Source organism: Heptranchias perlo, chromosome 8 (assembly GCF_035084215.1).
Source record: "Heptranchias perlo isolate sHepPer1 chromosome 8, sHepPer1.hap1, whole genome shotgun sequence".
NCBI lineage: Eukaryota > Metazoa > Chordata > Chondrichthyes > Hexanchiformes > Hexanchidae > Heptranchias > Heptranchias perlo.
The window spans coordinates 46,310,670-46,336,091 of record NC_090332.1 but is presented as its reverse complement, the minus strand read 5'-3'; the positions used below and the strand labels follow the sequence as shown (position 1 = coordinate 46,336,091).

The window sequence follows — 25,422 nt, the reverse complement described above, 5'->3', positions numbered from 1 at the left end:
CCTCTGGAATTCAGCTCTTTTGTCCATGTTTGGACCAAGGCTGTAATGGGGTCTGGAGTTGAGTGGTCTTGGCAGAACCCAAACTGAGCATCGGTGAGCAGGTTATTGGTGAGTAAGTGTTATTTGATAGCACTGTCGACGACAGTTTACATCAATTTGCTGATGATTGAGAGTAGACTGATGGGGCAGTAATTGGCCAGATTGGATTTGTCCTGCTTTTTGTGGACAGGACATACCTGGGCAATTTTCCACATTGTCGGGTCGATGCCAGTGTTGTAGCTGTACTGTTTTGGAGCACAAGTCTTCAGCTGGGATGTTGTCGGGGCCCATAGCCGTTGCTGTATCCAGTGCACTCAGCCGTTCCTTGATATCACGTGGAGTGAATGGAATTGGCTGAAGACTGGCTTCTGTGATGGTGGGGATATCTGGAGGAGGCCGAGATGGATCATTTACTCGGCACTTCTGGCTGAAGATGGTTGCAAACGCTTCAGCCTTGTCTTTTGCACTCACGTGCTGGACTCTGCCATCATTGAGGATGGGGATGTTTACAGAGCCTCCTCCTCCCGTTAGTTGTTTAATTGTCCCCCACCATTCACGACTGGATGTGGCAGGACTGCAGAGCTTTGATCTGGTCCGTTGGTTGTGGAATCGCTTAGCGCTGTCTACAGCATGTTGCTTCCGCTGTTTAGCATGCACGTGGTCCTGAGTTGTAGCTTCACCAGGTTGGCACCCATTTTTAGGTACGCCTGGTGCTGCTCCTGGCATGCTCTTCTACACTCCTTATTGAACCAGGATTGATCCCCTGGCTTGTTGGTAATGGTAGAGTGAGGAATATGCCGGGCCATGAGGTTACATATTGTGCTGGAATACAATTCTGCTGCTGCTGATGGCCCACAGCGCCTCATGGATGCCCAGTTTTGAGCTGCTAGATCTATTCTGAATCAATCCCATTTCGCACGGTGATAGTGCCACACAACACATTGGATGGTGTCCTCAGTGCGAAGAAGGGACTTCGTCTCCACGAGGACTTGTGCAGTGGTCACTCCTACCAATACTGTCATGGACAGATGCACCTGCGACAGGTAGATTGGTGAAGACGAGGTCAAGTAGGTTTTTCCCTCGTGTTGGTTGGCTCACCACCTGCCGCAGGCCCAATCTGGCAGCTATGTCCTTCAGGACTTGGCCAGCTCGGTCAGTAGTGGTGCTACCGAGCCACTCTTGGTCATGGGGATTGAAGTCCCCCACCCAGAGTACATTTTGTGCCCTTGCTACCCTCAGTGCTTCCTCCAAGTGGTGCTCAACATGGAGGAGGACTGATTCATCAGCTGAGGGAGGATGATAGGTGGTAATCAGCAGGAGGTTTCCTTGCCCATGTTTGACCTGATGCCATGAGATTTCATGGGGTCCAGAGTCAATGTTGAAGACTCCCAGGGCCACTCCCTCCCGACTGTATTTCACTGTACTGCCACCTCTGGTGGGTCTGTCCTGCCGGTGGGACAGGACATACCCAGGGATGGTGATGGAAGAGTCTGAGACGTTGGCTGAAGAATATGATTCTGTGAGTATGGCTATGTCAGGCTGTTGCTCGGCTTGTCTGTGGGACAGCATATTTGGGTGGTACCTGTTTTTTCTGGGTTTCTGCCTTGTTTTTGGGCTGCTGCGATTTCTGGTCTGTGTAGTGGTGGAATCCTCCCAGCCCTTTAGCAGCAGACGCTTTATATTGGACGGGAATATCAGGATGATCCGTTACTATCTTCCTTCTTGTACGAGTATATAGGCCCAGGTGATCTTATGAGTATATGAATGAGAATCTGTACCTTAACAGGCTTAGATTCACAAAGGAAGCGCTAGATGACCTATGCCGGCTTGTATACACAGATCTGCAACTCAGATCAAGTGCTTGAATAGTTCTACTGTGGCTACAAAAACGAATGCAGCTCTCAACTTTTAAGCCACTGGTTCATTTCAGACTGCAACACGGGACTTCTGTAACATCACCCAGCATTAATTAAGCAACAGATGCCATCTTTAGGAGAGCTGGGGAATTCATCAATTTTGGTGTGACTCCAAGGTAGCAACATGAGAGGGTTATTCAGTTCTACAATGTTGCTGGTTTCCCTAAAGTTCAGGGGCAATAATTAGACCAACGTTGCACTTCGGGCCGTATTGTGAACTTATTCAGTTTCCTGAATTGAAAAGGATTACACTGCCTAAATGTTCAAATTGTTTGTGACCAGCAGCATCAAATTCTCCATCTCTGCCAAACTTGCAGGGAGTGGTCATAGCCCTTTTAACATGAGGCTGTCCATCCTCTCAGCTCTATTCTTCATTAATGAAATGGAGTGACACTCCATGGAAGAGAGCATGTCATTCCGCTTTGCTTCGGAGTGGTGACTCTTTTAGCCAAAGCCATATCCTGCAGTCTGAGCATGTGCACTGTGTGCAGTTTCCAGGAAGCATCAGTAGATGATGGCATGCTTCTTTCTCAGTCTATAGCAAAATCTATTTGGTTTTTCAAAATTATTTGAAGAAAAGCTAAAGAGCAAGTTTTAAAAGTTATTCAGTTAATGTTTATATTGAGTTTTTCTAGAACAAAGGATGTGTGTTTGTGTTTGCTAATGTATGTATAATATATTTGCCACTGTACTGTTTACCTACGATAACATTTTTTTGAATTATAAATGCTGCAATCTTCAGAAGTATATTAAGCTGAGAGGTGTACAGATAGTGTCTTTCCTCTTCCTCATTTGAGAGCTTTTAATTTAAAAAAAAATGAATTTTGAAAGCAATCAAAATTTGAAAGCAATAGATTATTGTCTGATCTATCAGCTGCGTTATGTTGATTCAAAAATGGACACAGACAGATGGACTTCCAGGAACCAGTCACAAAACACCAAATTTAATGTATATGGAGATTTCTTAGAAAGTTACAAACCAATGATGTCAGACCTGGAATGCCCATGTCCTCCCCTCCTCTCCCTGCTGACAGACACTAGAAATTCAATGAGCCAAACTCCAGATTCAACCCCCTCCAAACCCCAATTCTCCCAAAACGCAGATTCCAATTTTATAGGTTGATTTTCCAGCCAGGTGAAAGTCCCTGAGTCTTGAGCTAGGTCTAGGTCAATCTATGATGCATTAACGTGTCAAAACAGGCAGGGGTTTTCCCTAATAATTATGCATTGATAGTCCCTGGAGCCCGACAGTGTCTGGATGAGTAAACTTGAAACTTTTACGAGAGAGCGAACACATGCGCACGAGTGTGCGCGCATGCAAGCACGATTGTTGTATATACTTGAATATAAACAAGATCTGCCTTTTCTTACTAACTTCCCAACATTAACTCTACTTCTGCTGGCTATTTCAATACAGGTACAGCCATGGCGCAGAAGTTCAGGTTCGCTTGCAGTTTCTGACGTGTGTTTTTTCAACTCTAGGATCTCCAGACCATTTTAGTAAGTTTTTTTGCTGTTAACAACTGGAATGCTTCTTTAAGAAAAATTCCTTTTGGCTTATTGGCAACGTATTATGTGGTGAGGTACTGAGCCACAGAGACCAGAAGGTCCTAGATTTGATCACTGACTTATATTGAGTAAGCTTATCTCAGCCAAGATGGTGGGAGCATGGAGCTAAGGTGTGTGATAAATGAGTCATGCCAGATAAACAAAGCTTGACCTTAGAGGAGTGTGGGAACTGGTGGTCTTTAAGGAACAATTTTGCAACAAATTGCAAGAGTCTGGACAGACACCAGTACTACAATGACATATATAAATAAACTTGTGACTTCTTCCGGACTCCTATGTCTCAGATATGACACCTGAGTTGTCATAACCTGACCTTTCTTTCTGCTTAACATTTCACAGAGGTGGAGAATGTCATGGCAGATTCCTTTGAAGTGGCCTAGGGTCCAACTACTTGAGTGGATCTAGAAGCAATCCAGATAACTTTTGATGGATGAAATTACCCAATGATTGATTTTCTGCCAATTTTTCAAAATAAATCGCTGCTGAGGTTTGGCAGCATGAGGCCATACATTTGAGCTATAGGATTAGTTTTATTTCCTGTATTATCCTGTCATACCATGGGCTATTTACATGATTTGGGAGGAAGGAATGACCATAATTCTGTTGCTTCCATACTGGCTGAGGAGCACTTGAAAGTGAACTTTAATTTGGATCTATAAATTGCTACTGGCCGAACCTGTCCCCTCAGATTAAAAGCGAATGTGACCCAATGCCCAAAGAATCCCCAATTCTCAGCGTGGCTTTTAAGAGTCAGTCTAACTATGTAAGGATTTCTTCCTTCCATTTTTGCCATTGGAAACCGTATCAATTCTAAAAGCTTAATGCCAAATGCAAGTAACTTATTCATTGCTACCAGGGTGTTGAATGCAATTGTTTAGGGTATGATAATCTGGCCCTTTTTATGTGTTGCAGTCTTCAATTACTTAGGATCTCACACCCAGCTCTGTTGCAGTCCACCTCCAACAAGAAATTCAGTTTGTGAAAATTTAGTTGTGACCATATTCATGAAAGGTGCACAGAGAATTGAATGGTTAGTGTGGCAAATAACATGCTTTGTGCAAATGAAATTCAAATCCAAACATGGTGGTATTTAAACTCCTATTTTTCCAGCACACTAGAGTCATCTGCTGGGTGGACCTACATTATATTTTAGGTTTAAGACGATATTGAAGATTAGGTCCCCAAGTTGTGCTTCATTTATCTTAAGTGGTCAAACTACCAGATTTTTTTTTATCTACTGTAAGATGTTAATCCAAAAAGGAACTAGTTTCCCACAAAAACTGTACTATTGGACATGATCCGGATCTTGTCATACAAGTACATGTTCAAAATACATTCTCACAGCACTAAACTATCCATGTTTTGGTACTAATTAGTTTGCATCTTTAGAGACCACAGAGATAACTGATGTGGGGAATAAAAGTGTCGCACTTGTGAAATTCAGTGTTTTGTTAGTTTGGGGTTAAAACACAATCGTGGGCAGAGTTGAAACATAGAAAATAGGAGCAGGAGTAGGCCATTCGGCCCTTCGAGCCTGCTCCGCCATTCACTATGATCATGGCTGATCCTTTATCTCAATACCATATTCCCACTCCCTCCCCGTACCACCACACCCCCCTCCCCGTACCACCACACCCCCCTCCCCGTACCACCACACCCCCCTCCCCGTACCACCACACCCCCCTCCCCGTACCACCACACCCCCCTCCCCGTACCACCACACCCCCCTCCCCGTACCACCACACCCCCCTCCCCGTACCACCACACCCCCCTCCCCGTACCACCACACCCCCCTCCCCGTACCACCACACCCCCCTCCCCGTACCACCACACCCCCCTCCCCGTACCACCACACCCCCCTCCCCGTACCACCACACCCCCCTCCCCGTACCACCACACCCCCCTCCCCGTACCACCACACCCCCCTCCCCGTACCACCACACCCCCCTCCCCGTACCACCACACCCCCCTCCCCGTACCACCACACCCCCCCGATGCCTTTTGTGTCTAGAAATCTATCTATCTCCTTCTTAAATATGTTCAGTGACTTGGCCTCCACAGCCTTCTGTGGTAGAGAATTCCACAGGTTCACCACCCTCTGAGTGAAGAAATTTCTCATCTCAGTCCTAAATGTCCTAACCTGTATCCTGAGACTGTAACCACTCCTTCTCGCTAGTCCCTTGGTTCCTTAGCATTTCTGGGAAGTTATTTGTGTCCTCTTCCATGAAGACAGAACCAAAATATTTGTTTAATTCCTTGTTCCCCATTATAAATTCTCCCATTTCTCACTGTAAGGGACCTACATTTGTCTTCACTAATCTTTTTCTTTTTACATACTTGTAGAAGCTTTTACAGTCCACTTTTATGTTCTCTGCAAGTTTACTCTCATACTCTATTTTCCCCCTCTTAATCAAGTCCTTTTCTGCTGAATTCTAAACTGCTCCCAATCCTCAGGTTTGCTACTTTTTCTGGCAACTTTATATGACTCCTCTTTGGATCTAATACTATCCGTAATTTTTTTTGTTCGCCATGGTTGGGCCGCTTTTCCTTTTTGTGCTTTTGCACCAGAAAGGAATGTATAATTGTTGCAATTCATGCATTCGTTCCTTAAATGTTAGCCATTGCCTATCCACCGTCATGCCTTTTAATGAAGCTGCCCAATCTATTATAGCCAACTCACTCCTCATACCTTCGTAGTTTTACTTTGTTTTGGTTTGGACTACGTCACTTTCCATCTTAATGAAGAATTCTATCGTGTTATGGTCACTCTTCCCTAAAGGACCCTACACAACAAGATTATTAATTAACTCCTTCTCTTTGCACAATACCCATTCTAGGGTAGCTTGTTCCCTGGTTGGCTCCTCAACTTACTGGTCTAAAAAAAACATCTCGTACACACTCCAGGAATTCATCTTCCACAGTATTATTGCTAATTTGGTTTGGCCAGTCTATACGTAGATTAAAGTCACCCATGATTACTGTAGTACCCTTGTTACATGCCTCTCTAATTTCCTGTTTGATGCCATCCCCTACATTACCACTACTGTTTGGAGGCGTATAGACAACTCCCACTAATGTTTTCTGCCCCTTGGTGGTGCTTAACTCCACCCAGACTGATACTCCATCTTGATTTTCTGAGCCAATATCCTTTCTCACTATTGCTCTGATTTCATCCTTTGCTGACAATGCCACCCCACCTCCTGTCCTTCCTAAATATCAAATACCCTTGGATATTCAGCTCCCAACCTTGGTCACCCTGCAGCCATGTCTCCGTAATCGCAATTATATCATATCCGTTTACCTTATTACGAATACTTTGTGCATTCAGCTACAGTGCCTTTAGATTTGTCTTTTTAACATTTTTAGACATCTTAACATTTTTTTGTACTATGGCCCTATTTGTCTTCTTACCATTTTTTCTTACCCGGACCCTATTTGTTCGTGCACTCTCTTGTTTGTACGCTCTGTCCCTTCCTGAAACAATCTGGTTATCCTTACCCCAATCGCTTTCCTCCACTGCTTCTTTGTCTTTTCTGTTTTAGCATTCTAGATTTCTCTCCACTGGGACCATCCCCTTCCCCCCCATTTAGTTTAAAGCCCTATCTACCTCCCTAGTTATTCAATTCACTAGAACTCTGGTCCCAGCATAGTTCAGGTGTAGTCCGTCCCAACGGAACAGCTCTCTTTCCCCAGTACTGGTGCCAGTGCCCCGCAAATCAAAACCCACTTCTCCCACACCAATCTTTGAGCCACGCATTGATCCCTCTGATCTTATTTACCCTATACCAATTTGTTCATGGCTAAGGTAATAATCCAGAGATTATTACCTTTGTGGTTCTGCTTTTTAATTTAGTCCCTAGCTGCTCAAACACTCTCAGCAGAACCTTTTTTCTTAGTCCTACCTATGTCGTTGGTGCACGACAACTGGATCCTCCCACCCCCCCCCCCACTCCAAGTTCTTCTCCAGCCTGGAGGTGATGTCCTTAACCCTAGCACCGGGTAGGCATCATAGCCTTCGGGGCTCATGCTCCTGGCTGCAGGGAACAGTGTCTATCCCCCTAACTATACTGTCGCCTACTACAACCACCTTCCTTTTTACTCCCCCCACTCGAACAGCTTCCTGTACCACGGTGCTGTGGTCAGTTTGCTTATCGTCCCCGCACTTGTCCACAAGAGTTGCAAGAACCTCAAATCTATTGGACAAGCGCAGGGACTGAGGCTCCTGCAATACTACTTCCTGGATCCCCACGCCTGCCTCACTCGCAGTCACACTCTCCTGTCCCTGACCACATGTCAATTCTGAAGTATTTAATCTAAGGGATTGGCTGCCTCCTGGAGCAAAAGGTTCAGGTAGCTTTCTTCCCTCCCTGATGTTTCGCAATGTCCGCAGCTCAGACTCCAGCTCCTCAACTCGAAGCCGAAGTTCCTCGAGCTGCATATGTAGGCGCCCTGGACCAAAATGTCCACAAGCTCCCACATATTGCAGCAGCAACACATCTCCTGTTCTCCCATTATTATATTTATTTATTTAATTAATTTATTGTTAATCAAATTATTTACTTCGTTTAATTTATTAAAGGAGCTCTATCTTGCACCTGTATCAGAAAGTGCTTAATGCTGACACTAGATGTAAAAAGTTGTAACATTTCATACTCCCAGCATCTTGAGTATAAAAAATGAAAAAGTACAAATAATTTACTGTTATGGCAGTTGACCATCCATAATTATCTTTTTATATCAATTTCCTAGTTGCTTTTTAAAGCATGCTATAAATATTTTTTCTTTTTAGAATCAATATGAACAATTGAGTATTAACCCCTCCAAAGGCACTGATGATAGTGTTATGAAATTAATGCCCACTTTGGATGGTGTTGTACCACTTTGCTGTAATTTATTTTCAAACTCCGTGGCATCACAAAGCTGTATTCAACTTGCACTTATCTTTAAAGTTTAGATTTAAAATATGTTGATGTATTTTTCTATTCCCCACCCCAAGAGCCTCAACTGTAACATCTGTGTATTTTACCTTAGGGCTAAGTCTTGACCAGGTGGATATCTTGTGGCACTGCCTTGTGGAGGACCCCGAATGCTATGACGATGCATTGCACTGGTTCCTGAATCAGGTTCGCAGTAAAGACCAGCATGCTATGGGCATGGAAACATACAAGCATCTTTTTTTAGAGAAGGTTGGTGATACTTTGCAGTTTACATCCCTGGGTATTGCTGTAATCGTTTTTATTTTGCTTGTGAACAGCAGTGGTGTAAACTTTAATACATTTTCATTAGCTCAAATCATTAAGTCGTGTCTTTGTGCAATTTGGAAGATATACAAGTTTTGTTGTTAGGAATGTCAATAACAAATTATGTTAGCTCGTAACAGTTTAATAGATTAAATTTAGAAAATCTTTCAATTGTAAATCAAAATTTAGACTCGTGACTACAGGTTTTTTATGTATAAGATTTGTGTATATAATGAATGAAATGCCAATAAAGGGTAAGTTACTAGACAATGCACTATGTATTATGTAACAGATTTTTGCCTTATCCATTATAGCTTATAATAGATGCCAGTTTCAATTGTTTTCCCATTTTGTCAAATTGTGTATTATACACTTTCAGATGCCGCAGTTAAAACCAGAAACCATCAGCATGACTGGTTTAAATCTGTTCCAGCATTTATGCAATTTGGCCCGTCTTGCAACTAGTGCTTACGATGGTGGTTCCAGTTCAGAGGTGAGAGAAAAATAAAAATTACAGTAGAGAAAATCCTGTACAAAGCTGATGTAAAGCAGAATTGCATTGGGCAAAGTAATTTGAATTTAAAGTAGTTACCACTACATTTCCTACAATCACTTTTATGTACCTTTAGTGTTCTGTAGTTGCCTAGAATTGTACATTACATTTTAAGTATTTCACTGGAAATTGCCATAAAACAAATTGCCTGGAAGCTGTGGGAAATGTTGACATGTGAAGCTTGAGGCTGACTGTGAGTTGCCTTTTAGTTTTCACAGAAGTTCCAGCTGAGTTTCTAGCATGTGAGCTAACCACAGGAAACTTTGACCACTTTTACTTTGAAGACCAGAAGCACATTTTATAGATGATTTTGAAGCATCTTAACTGGAATTTTCAACCATTTGTGGTAGATTTGATCCTTGATGGTCTGTCAGTGATGTCAATGGGAACAATTTCTTGATCTAAATTCTTCAGCAAATACAGAACACGTTTTTGCTCTAAACTGATGCTTGCTATTACATTTCATTTAAAACAAATATGAAACAAAATATGTACACATAGCATTGTACCTATGAATTGTCATTAACCATTTTGTTAAATCAACATCAGTTAGGGTTTCTGGTTCTAAAAATGAATATAGCCACTTGAGAGAACTGAAGACCATTTTGGATAGGCTTAGGTGAACAAGCTCCAGCATGTCATTATTTTAGACCAAGAACCCTAATCACATGGAGAGCTTTGACTGATGCGACAGCTTCTTTCGTTCCAAATTTTATTACACTTGCTGGGATGCAATTCTGTGGCATGTCACCCATGAAACCATATTTTGTATATAGGCCTAGAGAGTGGGTGTTGTCGGGTACCATGGTGGGAATCACAGATCAAACGGTCTTCAGCCTGATCTTTATATATGCACTTGCCAGCAGAGGTCACTAGATAGCAACCAGAAAAGGGAATCCTGGCTGATTTTCTCTCTTACCCCAGAGCTGGAAAGGAAGGGTATGAGGTTAATTGTAGCCCTCCATCTGTTGCTCTGGCTAACATTAGTAAACTCAGCACTTTAGATTAAACTCAAAATCTTCCTGTTCTGTGTGGCTTAGTGCTACCCACTAAGCAAGGAATCCAGATTTCTTCCATTTTATAGTATACCGTATGGTGCCATAATTATGAAATTGATTTTTGAGGTTCCTTGAAACTTGGAATACTTTCTGGACCAAGCTTAAAACAAAGCTTGGTGAGGGTCCATGTAACAGGTGTAGCATTTTCTTTTCATTTTTTACTCATGAAGGCTTCTAAAATAAACAGATGAACAGTGATTCTGGTGTGGGATCTGAACCTGATTTACCCAAACTGCTGTGCCTGTTGTTTGAGTACTATGTAATTGTGACCTGAAGATTACTTGGAAAACAGTAATGCTGTATGTCTGGTATTTAGAAGAAGGTCCAATAAATTTCAGGACTTTTTACTGCATCAAACCAACTTTGAATTTAATGATGGTAGGACAGAAAGCATAGAGTAATGGTCAGACCAAGTATACAGTGTTGTCCCGCAGGGTTTGGTATTAGTACCACTGCTCTTTTTGATGTGTGTTAATGACCTGGATATGGCTATTAAGGGCATAATTTAAAAGTAAGCAGATGACACTAAACTCAGACATGTAGTAAACAGCGAGGAGGATAGTAGCAAACTTCAGGAGGACATAGATAGACTGATGAAATGGGCAGATACATGACAGATGAAATTTAATGCAAAGAAGTGTGAAGTGGTGCATTTTGGAAGGATGAGGAGAGGAAATATAAATTAAATGGTACAATTTTAAAGAGAAAGCAGGAACAGAGACACCTGGGGGTTCACATTTGTACATTTTTGAAGGTGGCAGGACCAGTTGATAAAGCTGTCAAAAAGGCATACGGAGTCCTTGGCTTTATTAATAGAGGCATAGAGTACAAAAGCAAGGAAGTTAAGCTAAACCTTTATATATCACTGGTTAGGCCTCGGCTGGAGCATTGTGTCCCATTTTGGGCACCACACTTTAGGAAGGATGTCAAGGCCTTGGAGAGGATGCAGAGGAGATTTATTAGAATGGTACCAGGGATGAGGGACTTCAGTTATGTGGAGAGACTGGAGAATGCTGGTTTGTTCTCCTTCGAGCAGAGAAGGTTAAGGGGAGATTTAATAGAGTAGTTCAAAATTATGAAGGGTTTTGATAAGAGTAAATAAGGAGAAACTGTTTCCACTGGCAGGAGGGTTGGTAACCAGAGGACACAGATTTACTGTAATTAGTGTTGGAAGCAAATTCAGTAGTAACTTTCAAAAGGGAATTGAATATAAACTTGAAAAAGAAAATATTGCAGGGCTATGGGGAAAGAGCAGGGAAGTTGAACTAATTGGATAGTTCTTTCAAAGAACAGGCACAATGGAAGTATTGAGAATTCATTCTAATTTCCTTCTGCATTCCACTGATGTTGATAGTTAGCTATTCCCATTTTGTCACAGCCACATTCTTCAGAGAAAGACTGGCATACTAAGTGAGCTGAAATCTGTGTTGGAAGAGACTCATAGAAGTAATACTTTTTAAGCAGATTGAGCATTATGCATCTGTCCCAGGATTTACTTTCCTATTCCATATAAATAGTGTGTTCCTCTTGGATGTGATATGTTGCTTTTCCTGAAATGTAAGAACACACACTGAAATACATCACCGTGGTGAAATAATTTTGAATGATTAAAAATATGTGCAGAACTTTTGGGATGATAGAGACATGGGCCATGGACAAAGAAGTTGGACAACTGCACAGTCTATGGTGGATCCTTTCTATTTGAAGAATGAATATACCTGATGAGGCATCTCTCAATTTGCATGCTTCACATACACTACAGTTGTAAGTGGTATTCCTGTGAGGAGGGTAGACCTTTCTAATGCTACATTAAGAATGGATCTGCCAGGACTTTAGAAATGGACAGTTTATTTGTTATATAACTTGTGCCTTTACTTTCTTTACCTTTTACTTTAAACAGAGACCTTTTTCAAATAGCAACTGGAGTGTGTATCCCATTGATATGAAATAGGAAGAAAATCTCATGGAAGGATAAGGGGTCAATTTGCCCAATCCATTGCAGTTTCTTGGGCTAATCTTAAAAATGTTGGCATTCAGAATACATGTGAGAATGTCATGTTTAACAATCTTCTAATATTTATTGAGCATTATTATGGTTTAGATCTCTAAAACTCTGGCAGATCTATCCTTATTGCAGTGTTAGGTCTTCCTCCATGGGGCTATTCCAGTTGTAATGTATATGGAGCATGCAAATTGAGAGAGATGATTTGGGTATATTAGTTCTTAAAATGAAAAGAATTCTTCATATACTCTGCCTGCCCAACTGTGTTGTCCATGTTGCTGCCCTGTGAAAGTCTCCAAAATGTGTCTCTAACTCATCAGCCCCAATGTTCTGCATATATTTTTAATTGTTCAAAATAATTTCACCACCACAATGTACTTTGGGTGTTCTTGCATTACTGGGAAAACAACTGATCACATTTAGAAGAAACACACCATTAATAAAGCATGGGAAAGGAGAGACCTGGGATAAAGGCATGATACTCAAAACTTCTTAAAAGCATTGCTTTTGCAATTCTTCCTATTGGTAAGCTGAACCATCTGAGGCCAAGTCATCATGGGTTGCTTTTGCTTCCCTGTTTGCTGGATTAGCATCAGAGACAGAGGCCTTTGAGCATGTTGCCACTTCCTTTTCATTGTCTGAGAATGGGGCGGAGAGGCAAATGGAACAAGCAGAAGATTTTTTTTCCCAAAAGGATTGTTTCACTATATATTTTTTTCAACTATGAAATTGCTTTCTGTGAGCAGTGAAATCACCAACTGTTTTCGAATTATCAACACTACTGATTCTAAAACATGGAATTTGAATCATTTTGATGAGGAATTATGTAGATATACAAAAAAAGTGTTTCTTTTTTCAAAGCAGCTTTGTGGAATGGATCAACTCTGGGGCATTGCGTTAAGGGCTCAAACAGCTGACGTTAGTCGAGCAGCTATCCAGTACATCAATTCCTATTATATTAACGGCAAGTAACTTGCTTTTATTTTCCTGTCTTAATTATCTCACAACTGATAGCATATAATGATTTTCTGAACCATGAAATATGGATTTTTTAAAAATTACTTGTATAGTGAATTCAGAATTTGCCAGGAAATTATAAAATTTGGAAGAACTCCATTTTTTATTGGGGGGGTGGGGGGAGGGGAGGGGAAGAGTAGACTATAGTGAAAATATTGTCACTTGTAAGAACTATTTTTGCTTTTATTATATCCATCTATATATCTATAATAAATATTTTGTGTTTGCGCACACTTCCTGTCTGCCATTTAACTTCCTGTTAGGTTTTTTTTTGCCAATTTTTCATAAATTACAATGTCCACGTTATAGTGAAACATGCATATGTAAACTCATCACTGTGTAATTTAGCCACTAGATTCCAACAATTCTCTCAAAATGCTTTCTGAAATGTTTTTCATCTGCCAACTTTTTGCTCCATTGCTGAAATTTCTAATCAAAATAAGTGTTTAACCAAAATAAAGAAATTACATATTTCATAACAATGTGATTAAATGTATCCATTTAATTGTCTTTTAATGCCCTTGTTAAAGTTTTTACTTGAATGCTTCAGCCTTTCCTGAAAGCCTGGCCTGGAATTGATATTTTTGCCCAGAGCTGTGAGCTGAATTTGGCTTGTACAGTTTGAGCATGTGCAGTGTACCCAATTTCTCAATGTATCTGTACAGTGAAGTCAGCTATATGAAGGAATTTTTTTCTTGAACTACTAACAATTCAAAATTGTTTGGCGAAAAGCTAGAGGACAAATTCAATGACTTTACAGAGTAAAATTCAGACATTTTTTAAAAAAATAGGCTGCATGCGTGAGAAAAAAATGACTGTCCTGATTCCACACCTGTTGTAGCCTTTCTTTTGTGTTGGGAAAGAGAGAGCGAGCCAGACGCTAGAGTCGGAGGATAAGAGGGATGGGCGGGGGGGAATGAAGAGGTGTGTTTCTTGCTTGTAATGTTACTTACATTTTGAAAAAAAAAGCACCAGTTGAATTTTGAAGACAGCTAATTACCTCACCTGTGTTTTGTTGACCATTCGGAAAAGATCAGTAGTGTTTGCATATACCCATGAGATGGATTATAATTTCCAACACCTGTAAGCCAGGGAAAGACACAGAGATAGGCAGACATGTGTCTTTCCTCATTCTAATTTCATTTTTTTTTCTTCAAAAAGTCAAATTTTGAAAGCAAGCAAAGCATCTGAGGGAAACCAGTAAGCTAGATAGGGTGGGAGAGAAGGGAAGAATCTGGTTGAAGGTGAGGACCTAAGGCCCTTTGCTGCTTGACCTTGGGGGAGCGAGTGAGAGTGGAGAGATTGGATGGAGGGCTAAAGGTAAGCAAGTGACAGTGGAGGAAGGGGAAGTTGAGGATAAAGGCTTTGAGCAGTACTTCAAAGGAGAGTGTTAAAGGTAGCAATGGAAGTGTGTGTGTGGTACTGGAAAAATGAAGGGGATGTGGACAGGATGGGAGTGAGGGGGTGGGGGAAGCATGAGCGTTTGGGGAAGGTGTTGGGAAGGGAGCTTCTGAGGGCCACATTTTCCTGGCAACTCTACCCTAAAAGCAACCTGCAGCTGTTGGTGTCTCCTTTCCCCATTACACCATACCATACTGTCCACTATGACCCAGCTGAAAGAGAAAGAGTAGCACAAGGCCAGAGAGGGAAGGAAAAACAGTTAAGGGAGATAGAGGAGAGAAAAGGAGATACAGCAGAGACCGATAAGACAGAGACCATATTCTTCGACTTATTGTGTAAAATGGCACAGGAGATCAACTAGTAATGTACAGTCACAAGATTTTTGATACATTTCCTATCTACAAAACCTTACTTCCTGTTGCCATGTTTTTGTCACCCATCTGTCAACTTTTCCATTATAAATTCCAGTGCCCACATTTGTAATAGAAACTGCCTATATAAACTTGTCACACTGCAATTAAACCCTTCTGCCAATGGTGACATTGTAGCTCCTCAGCCTGCACACCAGAGAAACTCCTATACCAAAAGTTTTGCTGTTTATCTATGAATAAAGGATTATATAAAAATAAGACCAGAATGTATGAGTTTACAATGGGAACTGAATTATAGCTGGTTCAATTATCCTTCAACCTATAACTCCAAGCACTTGGTCTTGACTCCCCGTATGTGACCTCAAAGGACAATAACTTTTTAAAAATATGTATCTAATAAATATTATGGATGTCTGGAAATGATAGCTGGTCATGGACATTTACAGAGATAATTTTTCAGATAAGGTTTATTTTATGACTTAACATTCAGAAAATTGAAACAAAGAAATAACTGTAACTAAAGGGGTGTCCATTTTATTTTAAAACACCAATGTTACAGGTAAAACTGGCTTGGAGAAGGAGCAAGAATTTATCAGTAAGTGTATGGAGAGCCTTATGATGGCATCAGAAAATCTTGATAAAGAACCTCAGTCCAGTCTTACTATCATTGAAAGGGGACTCCTGATGCTAAAAACACACTTGGAAGCATTTAGAAGGAGGTAAATAATTTTTTAAAAATGCAATTTGTTTAAAGGTTATGAATGCTCCCTATGCTATTTATCTTAAATTTAATTCAAACTATTTATAAATTTCTGCAGACTATAACTTAACTAATCATTAGCTCTTCTGCTTTCTCAAAAAATAAGTGATAAGTGGCAAGTAACATTCGTGCCAGGCAATGACCATCTCCAACAAGAGAGAGTCTAACCACCCCCCCTCCCTCCCCCACCCCGGACATTCAGTGGCATTACCATCGCTGAATCCCCCACCATCAACATCCTGGGGGTCACCATTGACCAGAAACTTAACTGGACCAGCCACATAAATACTGTGGCTACAAAAGAGGGTCAGAGGTTGGGTATTCTTCAGCGAGTGACTCACCTCCTGACTCCACAAAGCCTTTCCACCATCTGCAAGGCACAAGTCAGGAGAGTGATTGAATACTCTCCACTTGCCTGGATGAGTGCAGCTCCAACAACACTCAAGAAGCTCGACACCATCCAGGACAAAGTAGCCCGCTTGATTGGCACCCCATTCACTCCCTTCACCACCGACACACTGTAGCTGGAGTGTGTACCATCTACAGAACGCACTGCAGCAACTTGCCAAGGCTTCTTCGACAGCACCTCCCAAACCTGAGACCTCTACCACCTAGAAGGACAAGGGCAGAAGGCACTTGGGAACAACATCACCTGCATATTCCCCTCCAAGTCGCACGCCATCCTGACTTGGAAATATATCGTCGCTGGGTCAAAATCCTGGAACTCCCTACCTAACAGCACTGTGGGAGAACCTTCATCACACAGACTGCAGCGGTTAAGAAGGCAGCTCACCACCACCTTCTCAAGGGCAATTAGGGATGGGCAATAAATGCTGGCCTTGCCAGCGACGCCCACATCCCACGAACAAATAAAAAAACAAATAAACTGTATTGGGGAGCCTTCTCTCAGATTAGTATATGTAATGCAACATTGGTTGACCCCTTTAATTATGTATTATCAGCTCCTAGATTCTTTGATTTAACCCAGATGCATTTATGATGGCTGAATAAGTATTTAACATATTCACTTTTCAATTAGACACTTTGTAGCAAATACCGAAATTAACCATTGATTAACCTCTGAACACAGTTGTAAAGTTGTTTTATTTTTGTTTCCCTGGAGTATGATTGTTTATGCTTTGCATCACAATATGGGATTGTTCAACAATTCCCTATATAAGAATATTCTAACTTTGCTGTGGATTGGGGTTTGTGCTTCTCCACAGGGAGGGGGTAAAAATTGTAGGGTAGTCACCATAAGCTGCTTTCTCGAACCTAACCTTTTTCTGAATTGCGAGTAACGTCTGCAGAGCTCGAGAAATAGGTTACTTTCCCTGTAGCTGGTGGGCGGAGGACATAAAATTATTTCAGGAGATGTAAATAACTTATAAATCCCCACCCCAATTTACCTTCCTTGCCCTATCTCCCTTTCTTGGGTTCAGTGTCCAGTCGATATTCACCACAGTTCACTGGACAGCAAATGAGACTGAGAATCTTGGCTGTTTTTTTTAAGGCACTAACATTAATTGCAGCATCCCAGGACACCATAGTAATTGTGTCAAATGCAATTTTGTTTTAAGTGTCTTTCTGTGGTGTATACATGCTGATGCTGAGGCTCGGAGGCCTATTGTCAAACTATCAGACTATAAATTTTACCACGTACTGACTTCAGTCAGTCAAAAGGCAATAGGGACACATTAGTCTTGTAACTTCCTGTTAGTTTGCCAACAGACAGTTAGACTATGTTTTTTTAAAAGCTGTAATTTTTCAATATGTCAAAGTGGCTTTTTTTTTACTGAAACTTGGAACTGAGATTTTATTGGAGTGGAATGCTTTATTTAGTTGGTTGGTAACATTTTTGACATTTCTTATTAAAATGACAGAAACCAATCATATTTAGCTTTGTAATGGAAGTTTTTAATATGAAGTGCTAGTTTTATGTTCTGAGAAATCAAACACACTAAAGGAAAATCCTTATCCAAGAAGTTTTCTTGCAGGTGATGAGATGATACCTGTTGATAGTAATTTTGATTTTGGCTTGCATTTTTCCCTTAGGTTTGCATACCATTTACGGCAATGGCAGATAGAGGGTACAGGTATTAGCAGTCACTTAAAAGCCCTTAGTGATAAGCAGTCTTTACCATTACGGATCGTTTGTCAACCAGCTGGACTGCCTGATAAGGTAATTAGAATTCTGTGAGATGCTGCTAAGAATAGTTCCATTCATTCTCAAGCCCCATTTTTACAATATTGCAGTAAATTTGCATTTCTTGTGATTTTGTTTATGTTCTACAATAAAATTGACAGTGTAAGTTTCAGAATTCATTCTTGCAAGTAAAGAAAAGAAAACTGCAAATGTTGGAAATATGAACTGAAAGCAAAATCTGCTGGAAATGCACATCAAGTCAGCCAGCATCTGTTCAGAGAAAAGACAGGGCACAGTTTCTTTCTTAACTCTCAATACAAACTAAAACTGGCAAGCAAAAGAATGTGCCAGGTTGGTGGAAAAATTGTCAACCAAATTCCAGTCTCTAACTGCTTTGTGTATAGTAAAATGCATCACAGGTGTCAGGCTGATGATTTGAAAAGATCTCTCATGTGATCCCAGGTTGGAGAAGACCCAAGTATAAATATTGTGAATCACATTTAGTTTGAATGCTTTTGGACCAAATTCAAATGTTTAAATAAGCAATGTATGAACTTCCTTCAACACCATTTACATTACAGCACTACATTTTTGTTCTGAATTTATTGCCGCGTTCCTTTCTTACTCTTTGCGATGCCTTGGAATTTTTTTTTCTATGTTAAGGGCACAATATAAATGCAAGTTGCTGTTGCTTTAATTCAGAAAGGTCAATGAAACTGCAAATTTGCTTCTGCTATTTTGATAGAGCAAAAACTCAAACCTTGTTGCATTTTATCTGAGGAGTTTAATCCCTGCTTTGCCTCTGAGGGCAGTGACTCCTGCTGGGGTACAGTTTAATCGGTGCTGGCCACCTTGTGATCCCTGATGCAAGGGTTTTCTTCATCTATGACCCTAGACAGTGAGTGTCAGCTGGCAAATTGACAGTGGGAGCATCACAGTTGAAGCCATTCTTGGTGTCTTCATGTGCATGTGCATGTGCACTTTCCAGCCTGGACACTTGGACAATAATCATGAACTGGAAAACTGGCTTTTTTTCCAGTCCTAGCTCATTGACACTCAGGCCTCACTACCAACCTAGCTAAGATCAACTAAACACAAATGAATTACAACTTAACATTCTGTGGATGTAGTCCAATATCTATATACAATGCCAATCTAATTCTTTTACAGCAGTAAAGTTGAAGTGATGAAGGCATTGTAGTTTCCTTCTCCCCCAATGATTACTTACAAGCTTTTATAAATTGTTAAGATCTTAATCTTGATAACTCAAAACAAGCACTTACACTCCAAGCTGACTTCAAAATTAAGTCATCAGTTTGCATCTCCATTTTCTAAATTAGTATGGCATTATTGGGTTGTATGGAGAGACTGAATGAAGGAGGAAGAATATATGATTTCCTATTTATATTTGACGTACTTTTCCTCATTCTTTACATGTATTTTAAGTCTCGTACAAAGCTTCTATTTGCCTTTTTTCTCCGGATTTGGAACTTCCTACACTTGGGTGTGTTTCTTCATTTTCTTACATAATTTCAGACTTTGCTATTTTCTCCTTTTGGAAAAACTGAAGTATGATAACAGCATAAGGCCTTGTATGGAGCAGGGGATGGATCATGACTGAAATAGTTTCTATGTTGAACCATACTCTTTTAAAGGATAGTGTCCCAGTGGTTTATTTCTAGTTTGGATATCGGCCTACTGATTTGTACATTGAGGTGGAACTACATTCAAAGAATGAAGAAGACTGTACCAAAGGCAGGTTGCCTTTCCTTGTATTTTGTATTGTTGGTGTCAACACGTCAAATTTTCTTTCCTCATTTCCTCTAGCCATTGGTTTTGCACAAAGTGGCTTGTTGTTTGGATGTGTATAGTTAACAAATATTTGCATTTGTTGACCTATAAAGGGAACATATTTTTAATATTTAGAAGTTTGCTAATCTCCTGTACAAGATTGATTTTTTTTTTGATGTGTGATGTTTGGGAATCTTTCAAAATAATCATTATGAAACCATCATTTCATAATGAAAAATGCATTAACTTTATTGCAGGTTAGTCTACATTTGATAGGGCAGGTATCACTTCTAAAATGTGCATAGCTGATTATGATACCAAATTCTTGTTCAACATAGCTTTTTTTTTCTTGGCTGAACAGTGAATACTTTGTGCAGTTGATGTCATAAAAGGCAGTGGGCAGCATCTGATGGTGGTAGCAGCCATTATGAGTAGATGCAGCCCTGGTGATCAGTTGCTCACAGGCAAATGGCAGCACGAGATGATGGTCATTGGTCATTCTTATTAACAGACACTGTCCCTCTCAGAAGCAAAATCTAATTCTATTTGTAGCAATAAATTTGCACAGAACACATTGACAGAAAATGGCAATATTGGATCGAATACTCATAATTGTTTGGAATAACTAACAACAACATTGAAAGGTCACCCATCTAAGTTATAGTTGTATTAGCACAATCTCTTTCCTTGATGTAAGTATTGCTTTTTTACTTAAGGTTGTTTAATCATGACTGTAAAACAGTTGTTGTTTAGATTCAGTATTTATAAAATTTAACCTTTTTAGTTACGGATGCCAGCTTTGACTTGATTTTAATATTTACTCCTTTTGCAAGTGCATTAAGACAAAAATGGTCTGAACCAAAAGGGCTGTGCGGATTTTCTTCCTACGCCCCACTCGACAGTATTCTATAGTTGCCAAATAGGATGATGATCCAATTAATTGTATGTAAAAGGTTTAATATCTGGAAATAAATGCAGTATCTGGTTTAGAAATGAAATATCCCAAATCTTTAGTAAATGCATTTTATCTCCACTACTTTTACTCTGCAGATGACCATTGAAATGTATCCCAGTGACCAAGTTGCAGACTTAAGGGCTGAAGTTACCCACTGGTATGAGAATCTACAGAAGGAGCAAATGAGTCAGCAAGCTCAGCTTCAAGAGTTTGGCCAAAGCAGCCGGCAGGGAGATTTTCCTGGTGAGCCAATGGAGAAACGTGTGTTTGCTGACCTACGTTGGCTCCCGGTCCTGAAATGCCTCTATTTTTAAAATTCTCATCCTTGTTTCAAATCCCTCCATGGCCTCGCCCCTCCCTATCTCTGCAACTTCCTCCAGCCCTACAACCCTCCGAGATCTCTGCGCTGCCCCAAATCCCCAATTTAAGTTGCTCCACCTTTTGCAGTCGTGTCTTCAGCTGCCGAGGCCCTACACTCTGGAATTCCTTCCCTAAACCTTTCCGCCTTTCTACCTTGCTCTCCTTTTAAGATGCTCAAAACCTACCACTTTGACCAAGCTTTTGGTCACCTGTCCTAATACCTCCTTATGTGGCTCGGTGTCAAATTTTAGTTTGAAAATCGCTCCTGTGAAGCGCCTTGAGATGTTTTACTATGTTAAATGTGCTATTTAAAGCGCTTTACAGGGCAGAAGGAAATAAAACAATGGAAGTGTTTTTCTTATGTAATACCGTGTGTCTTTCTTCCTCGCCCCCCCCCCCCCCCCTCCACCTCAAAATGCCCTGCTCCGGCCAGGCTTACTGTACTAATGTGACTGCTTGCTGTCGTGTAGCTGCTTTCTCTGGGCTCCAATTCTGATCTGGCAACTCATTCACTTCCCCTCTTGGGGACTCTAGCTCCCTTCTGTCCACTTACTTGGCTTTACCTTCCTCTCTCCTTGCCCTGTATCTCTGCCATGCCTTTCCCAGTCTCTATCCTGCACACGTTCTTTGGCTCTCCTTTTCAATCTCTAGGTGCCTTGCCATCTCCATCTTTGCGTGCAAAAGCCCAGCTGTATCATCAGCCCCTACTTGCATTCTTTTCATTCCTGCTTGGCTTCCATTGTTTTATTTCTTTCTGCCCTGTAAAGCGCTTTAAATTGTTTTTCTGTACACGAGGAACACAGTAAAAATGTAATTGGTAGTGCACAGTTTACATTTAATTATGCAAGCGCTAAAATAGAAAACTTAAATTTGGAATAGCTCAGTTTTGAAACCAGGCCTCTTAGTTTTTGTGCCTTTTTTTGTTCTTGCCGCATGTGTCGGTTCCCAAATGGTATACACACGCTTTCAGTGAGATTTTAGTGAGCATTGCTTGCATTTCTGGTTTGACAATATTGTTAATCCTTAGAGTTCCCTAAGTGACTGAAAACATTGTTGCATTTAGAGATCCCTTCTAAAACTGAAGTGCAGTCTTTCCCATTTGCAGCCAAAAATGAGATTTATTTGTATTTGAGTTGTCTTTCAGCTGTAGGCCCTTGATAGTAGTTAATGCATTGATCCTGTTTGGAAAATACCATAGAAGGGCAAAGGTCATGAATGGAATATCACCTGTGGCAATAGTTTCTGCCTCCTATATAGTTTCCCAACCATTTCCAGTTACATGAAACAAAATCTAAAATTCTTCTATGTGGTTTCATTTAGCTGATAATTCGGATCAATTCAAATTATTGAACTGTTACTATGTCAGGGTATCAACAAATGTTGACTTCGAATTTTCCGTGCTTGCTTTCCAGGAGGTCTTATGGGACCTGTGAGAATGATTTCTTCAGGACATGAGCTTACCACAGATTATGATGAGAAAACACTCCATGAACTTGGATTTAAAGATATGCAGGTACTTAAAATGTTGGTTCATTTTTTTTCTAGTTAGAGAAATAAGTTGTACAAATCGAACCAATGGTATAAAAGTACAAAGTTGAATGCAAAGTTCCCCCAAATCCCTTTTCTCGTAGATTCTGAGGAGAAATGTCTGCTTTCAGTAGATGATTTATATTTCCTTACGTGATTGTTCAACAGTGGCTAACTTAATTGTGCTCCTTTTACAGATGGTATTTGTATCACTGGGAGCCCCGCGTAGGGAGCGCAAGGGAGATGGTATTCAATTGCCTGCGTCTTGTCTTCCTCCACCCCAAAAAGAAAATATTCCAATGCTTTTGCTCCTTCAAGAACCACATATTACTACCTTGTTTGACTTGCTTGAGATGCTGGCATCATTTAAACCACCTTCTGTAGATCAAGCTATGGAAGATAGCGAGGTAAGGTCTTTGCTTCATAACTGAATAGCCTCATGGTTAGATCGTAGAAACACAAAATGGTATGGTGATTTGACGAAGAAATTTTCTCTTGAATAAACTACTTAAAGCTATTTTTCCATTCTGTTTTCTCTGTGTAGAGCCAGGGGTACCCTTAATTAGTTTGGACGTCCACTGATGAGAAATGTTAGGTCCAGAGTTCGCAAATAAATACAAGTGGGTTGAAATTGCATTTTGCAATATTAACAGCAATGCATTAAATGGTTTGTGCTAAGTAATGTAAGTAACTCTTTCAAGTGTCAAAGCTGAGCAGCACTGACGCATTACAAGTACCATGTTCAAGAAGGCACTCCTCCTCTTCCTTCCCAGCCAGCTCATGGAACCATGCTTCTTATGTGCTTTCACCCCCTCCCCCAATCCACCCACTTCACTGAGGCATTCCCTCCCCAATGCAATTCGAGAATCCAACTCTGTTGCACGTGGTAGGCTTCTTACCATTCTGTACCATAAGCACAAGAATGTATTCACTCTTCAAATTTGTCAGTTTGGTGTGGGAGGGGGGGGTGTTGGTGAGTTAGCAAATCCATTTAATGGAGAATAGTGCATATTTATATAATTCACTATTCAGAAGAAATTAAAAACTATCTCGTGAAATATTACTTTGCGAACTTATTAAATAGTGCTTTATTAAATGGGCAAAAGGCTGGTGATGTAGCTTATGTCAGTGCATTAGCTTGTGCAAAATGTAACACTGTCAAATAAATTGATCTCTGGTAATTTGATGACAGAACGCAGTAGTAAAATTCCAATTAAGTGTTTTCATTTTAAAAAGAATCAAAGTTTTATTTGTGCATAATAATATGTTGCCGGTAATGCATTATATGCAATAATCCAGTTGTTCAGTTGATTACCCACTGAAATTTTACTGCTATGTTTTATGATGTCACTTGAAACCCTTGATTTGGATTCTTGCCTCGTCATAGATGGACATCCATCCAGAGTCCCCTGCTTGTCCCATTTTGTGGCAAAAATAGGAAAATGGCAGTATTTATTTTAAAATAGTTGAGTTGAGAGAGAAGCCGGCTTCCCTTACCCAATTTCAAACTGATGGCTCAGGGACATATTGTCTATATGGAATCATCTGGAGATTAATCAGGATATGGAGGATTTATTTTAGGTGTTATTCAAATGGTCAGTCAAGACATGAACAGGCCATTGAATCCCAGATGGTGTAAGCACTTGTTCAGCAGCATTCTATTGAATAATTTGCACCATTGTGTCTAATCATGGATGATTGACCAATTTGATTTCAGAGTTTTTGAACTGTTTACTGGCATATTTGCTAATAGGCTTCAGTTCTGGCTGGAGATCCAAATTCTGTGAATGAACTGAGATTCAAATCATCCATATACAACATTACATTATGAAAATCTGAACAAAAGACTTTCATCTAAGAGTCCTGTCACTTATCATATGTTCTAAAAGGGTTATTTTAATCCTTTGTAGATGGATGTAAAGGTTGTTTTTAAGTATTGTGATATGATTCAGTTCTTTGCTGTATGATTTGACTTTTGTATATTAATTAATTAAGTAAATCTTGCCAAATAATTTTGGTCTGTTGTAATTTGTGCTATTCAGGAGAGAGATGAGCATCCCACATGTTATGTACCAAAATTAGGGGGTAATTTTTAATCTTGGGCACACTTTCATACATGGCACATATAAGGTTTTGGATCATAGGAGATTCGTCTGCTTGTAGAAAATGCTTTTATTCCATGAACTGTCACAAGGCGTTAGTTAATAACTATATAATTTGTGGTAGATGATGTGGAATAAAAAGAAATGCTTGCGTTACTTTATCATGTCTCTCAAAAATGTTTTGAACTTCACATACAATGAATTACTTTGTAATACAGTGAACGTTATGTAGCCAAATCTAGTGAGATGAATGCACAGTTATTCTGTTTCTGGTAGTGGTGGTTAAGAGAAAAGTGTTGGCCAGAACACAAGGAGAAATTCCTGCTCTTTAAATAGTTTTTAACATTCATCAGGACAGGCAGATGGACCTGGATTTTAACATCTCACTCAAAGAATAGCAGCTCCAATGATGTAGCAACTCTTCAATACTACACTGATTGTCACCCAAAATTATGGTCAAGTTCTTTAGTCGGCTTTCTGACAACCTCTTTACACACAACTTGAATTCTATAGTGATCTTCACACACTGGAAGACACCTTAGAGCCACGAGTGATAAACTTAAGCCAAGCTGATTTGTAACGATAACTTCTGGAAATATGTTAACTCATAACAAC

General features: G+C 40.3%; 1 protein-coding gene across 4 annotated transcripts in view; it reads left to right on the top strand.

The window, feature by feature from the left end:
* Window positions 1-25,422, top strand: part of usp34 (ubiquitin specific peptidase 34) — a 247,547-nt gene that overhangs the window by 70,429 nt on the left and 151,696 nt on the right. For 2 of the 4 annotated variants that reach the window (XM_067989067.1, XM_067989065.1), the window contains exons 20-28: window positions 3,373-3,455; window positions 8,556-8,710; window positions 9,144-9,257; window positions 13,242-13,341; window positions 15,726-15,885; window positions 17,982-18,108; window positions 20,914-21,061; window positions 22,591-22,691; window positions 22,903-23,112. In XM_067989067.1, the coding sequence (XP_067845168.1) occupies window positions 3,373-3,455; window positions 8,556-8,710; window positions 9,144-9,257; window positions 13,242-13,341; window positions 15,726-15,885; window positions 17,982-18,108; window positions 20,914-21,061; window positions 22,591-22,691; window positions 22,903-23,112 (1,198 nt within the window). Of the gene's footprint in view, window positions 1-3,372; window positions 3,456-8,555; window positions 8,711-9,143; window positions 9,258-13,238; window positions 13,342-15,725; window positions 15,886-17,981; window positions 18,109-20,913; window positions 21,062-22,590; window positions 22,692-22,902; window positions 23,113-25,422 lie in introns of all 4 variants that reach the window. The other 2 variants (XM_067989066.1, XM_067989064.1) reach the window with 1 other exon arrangement.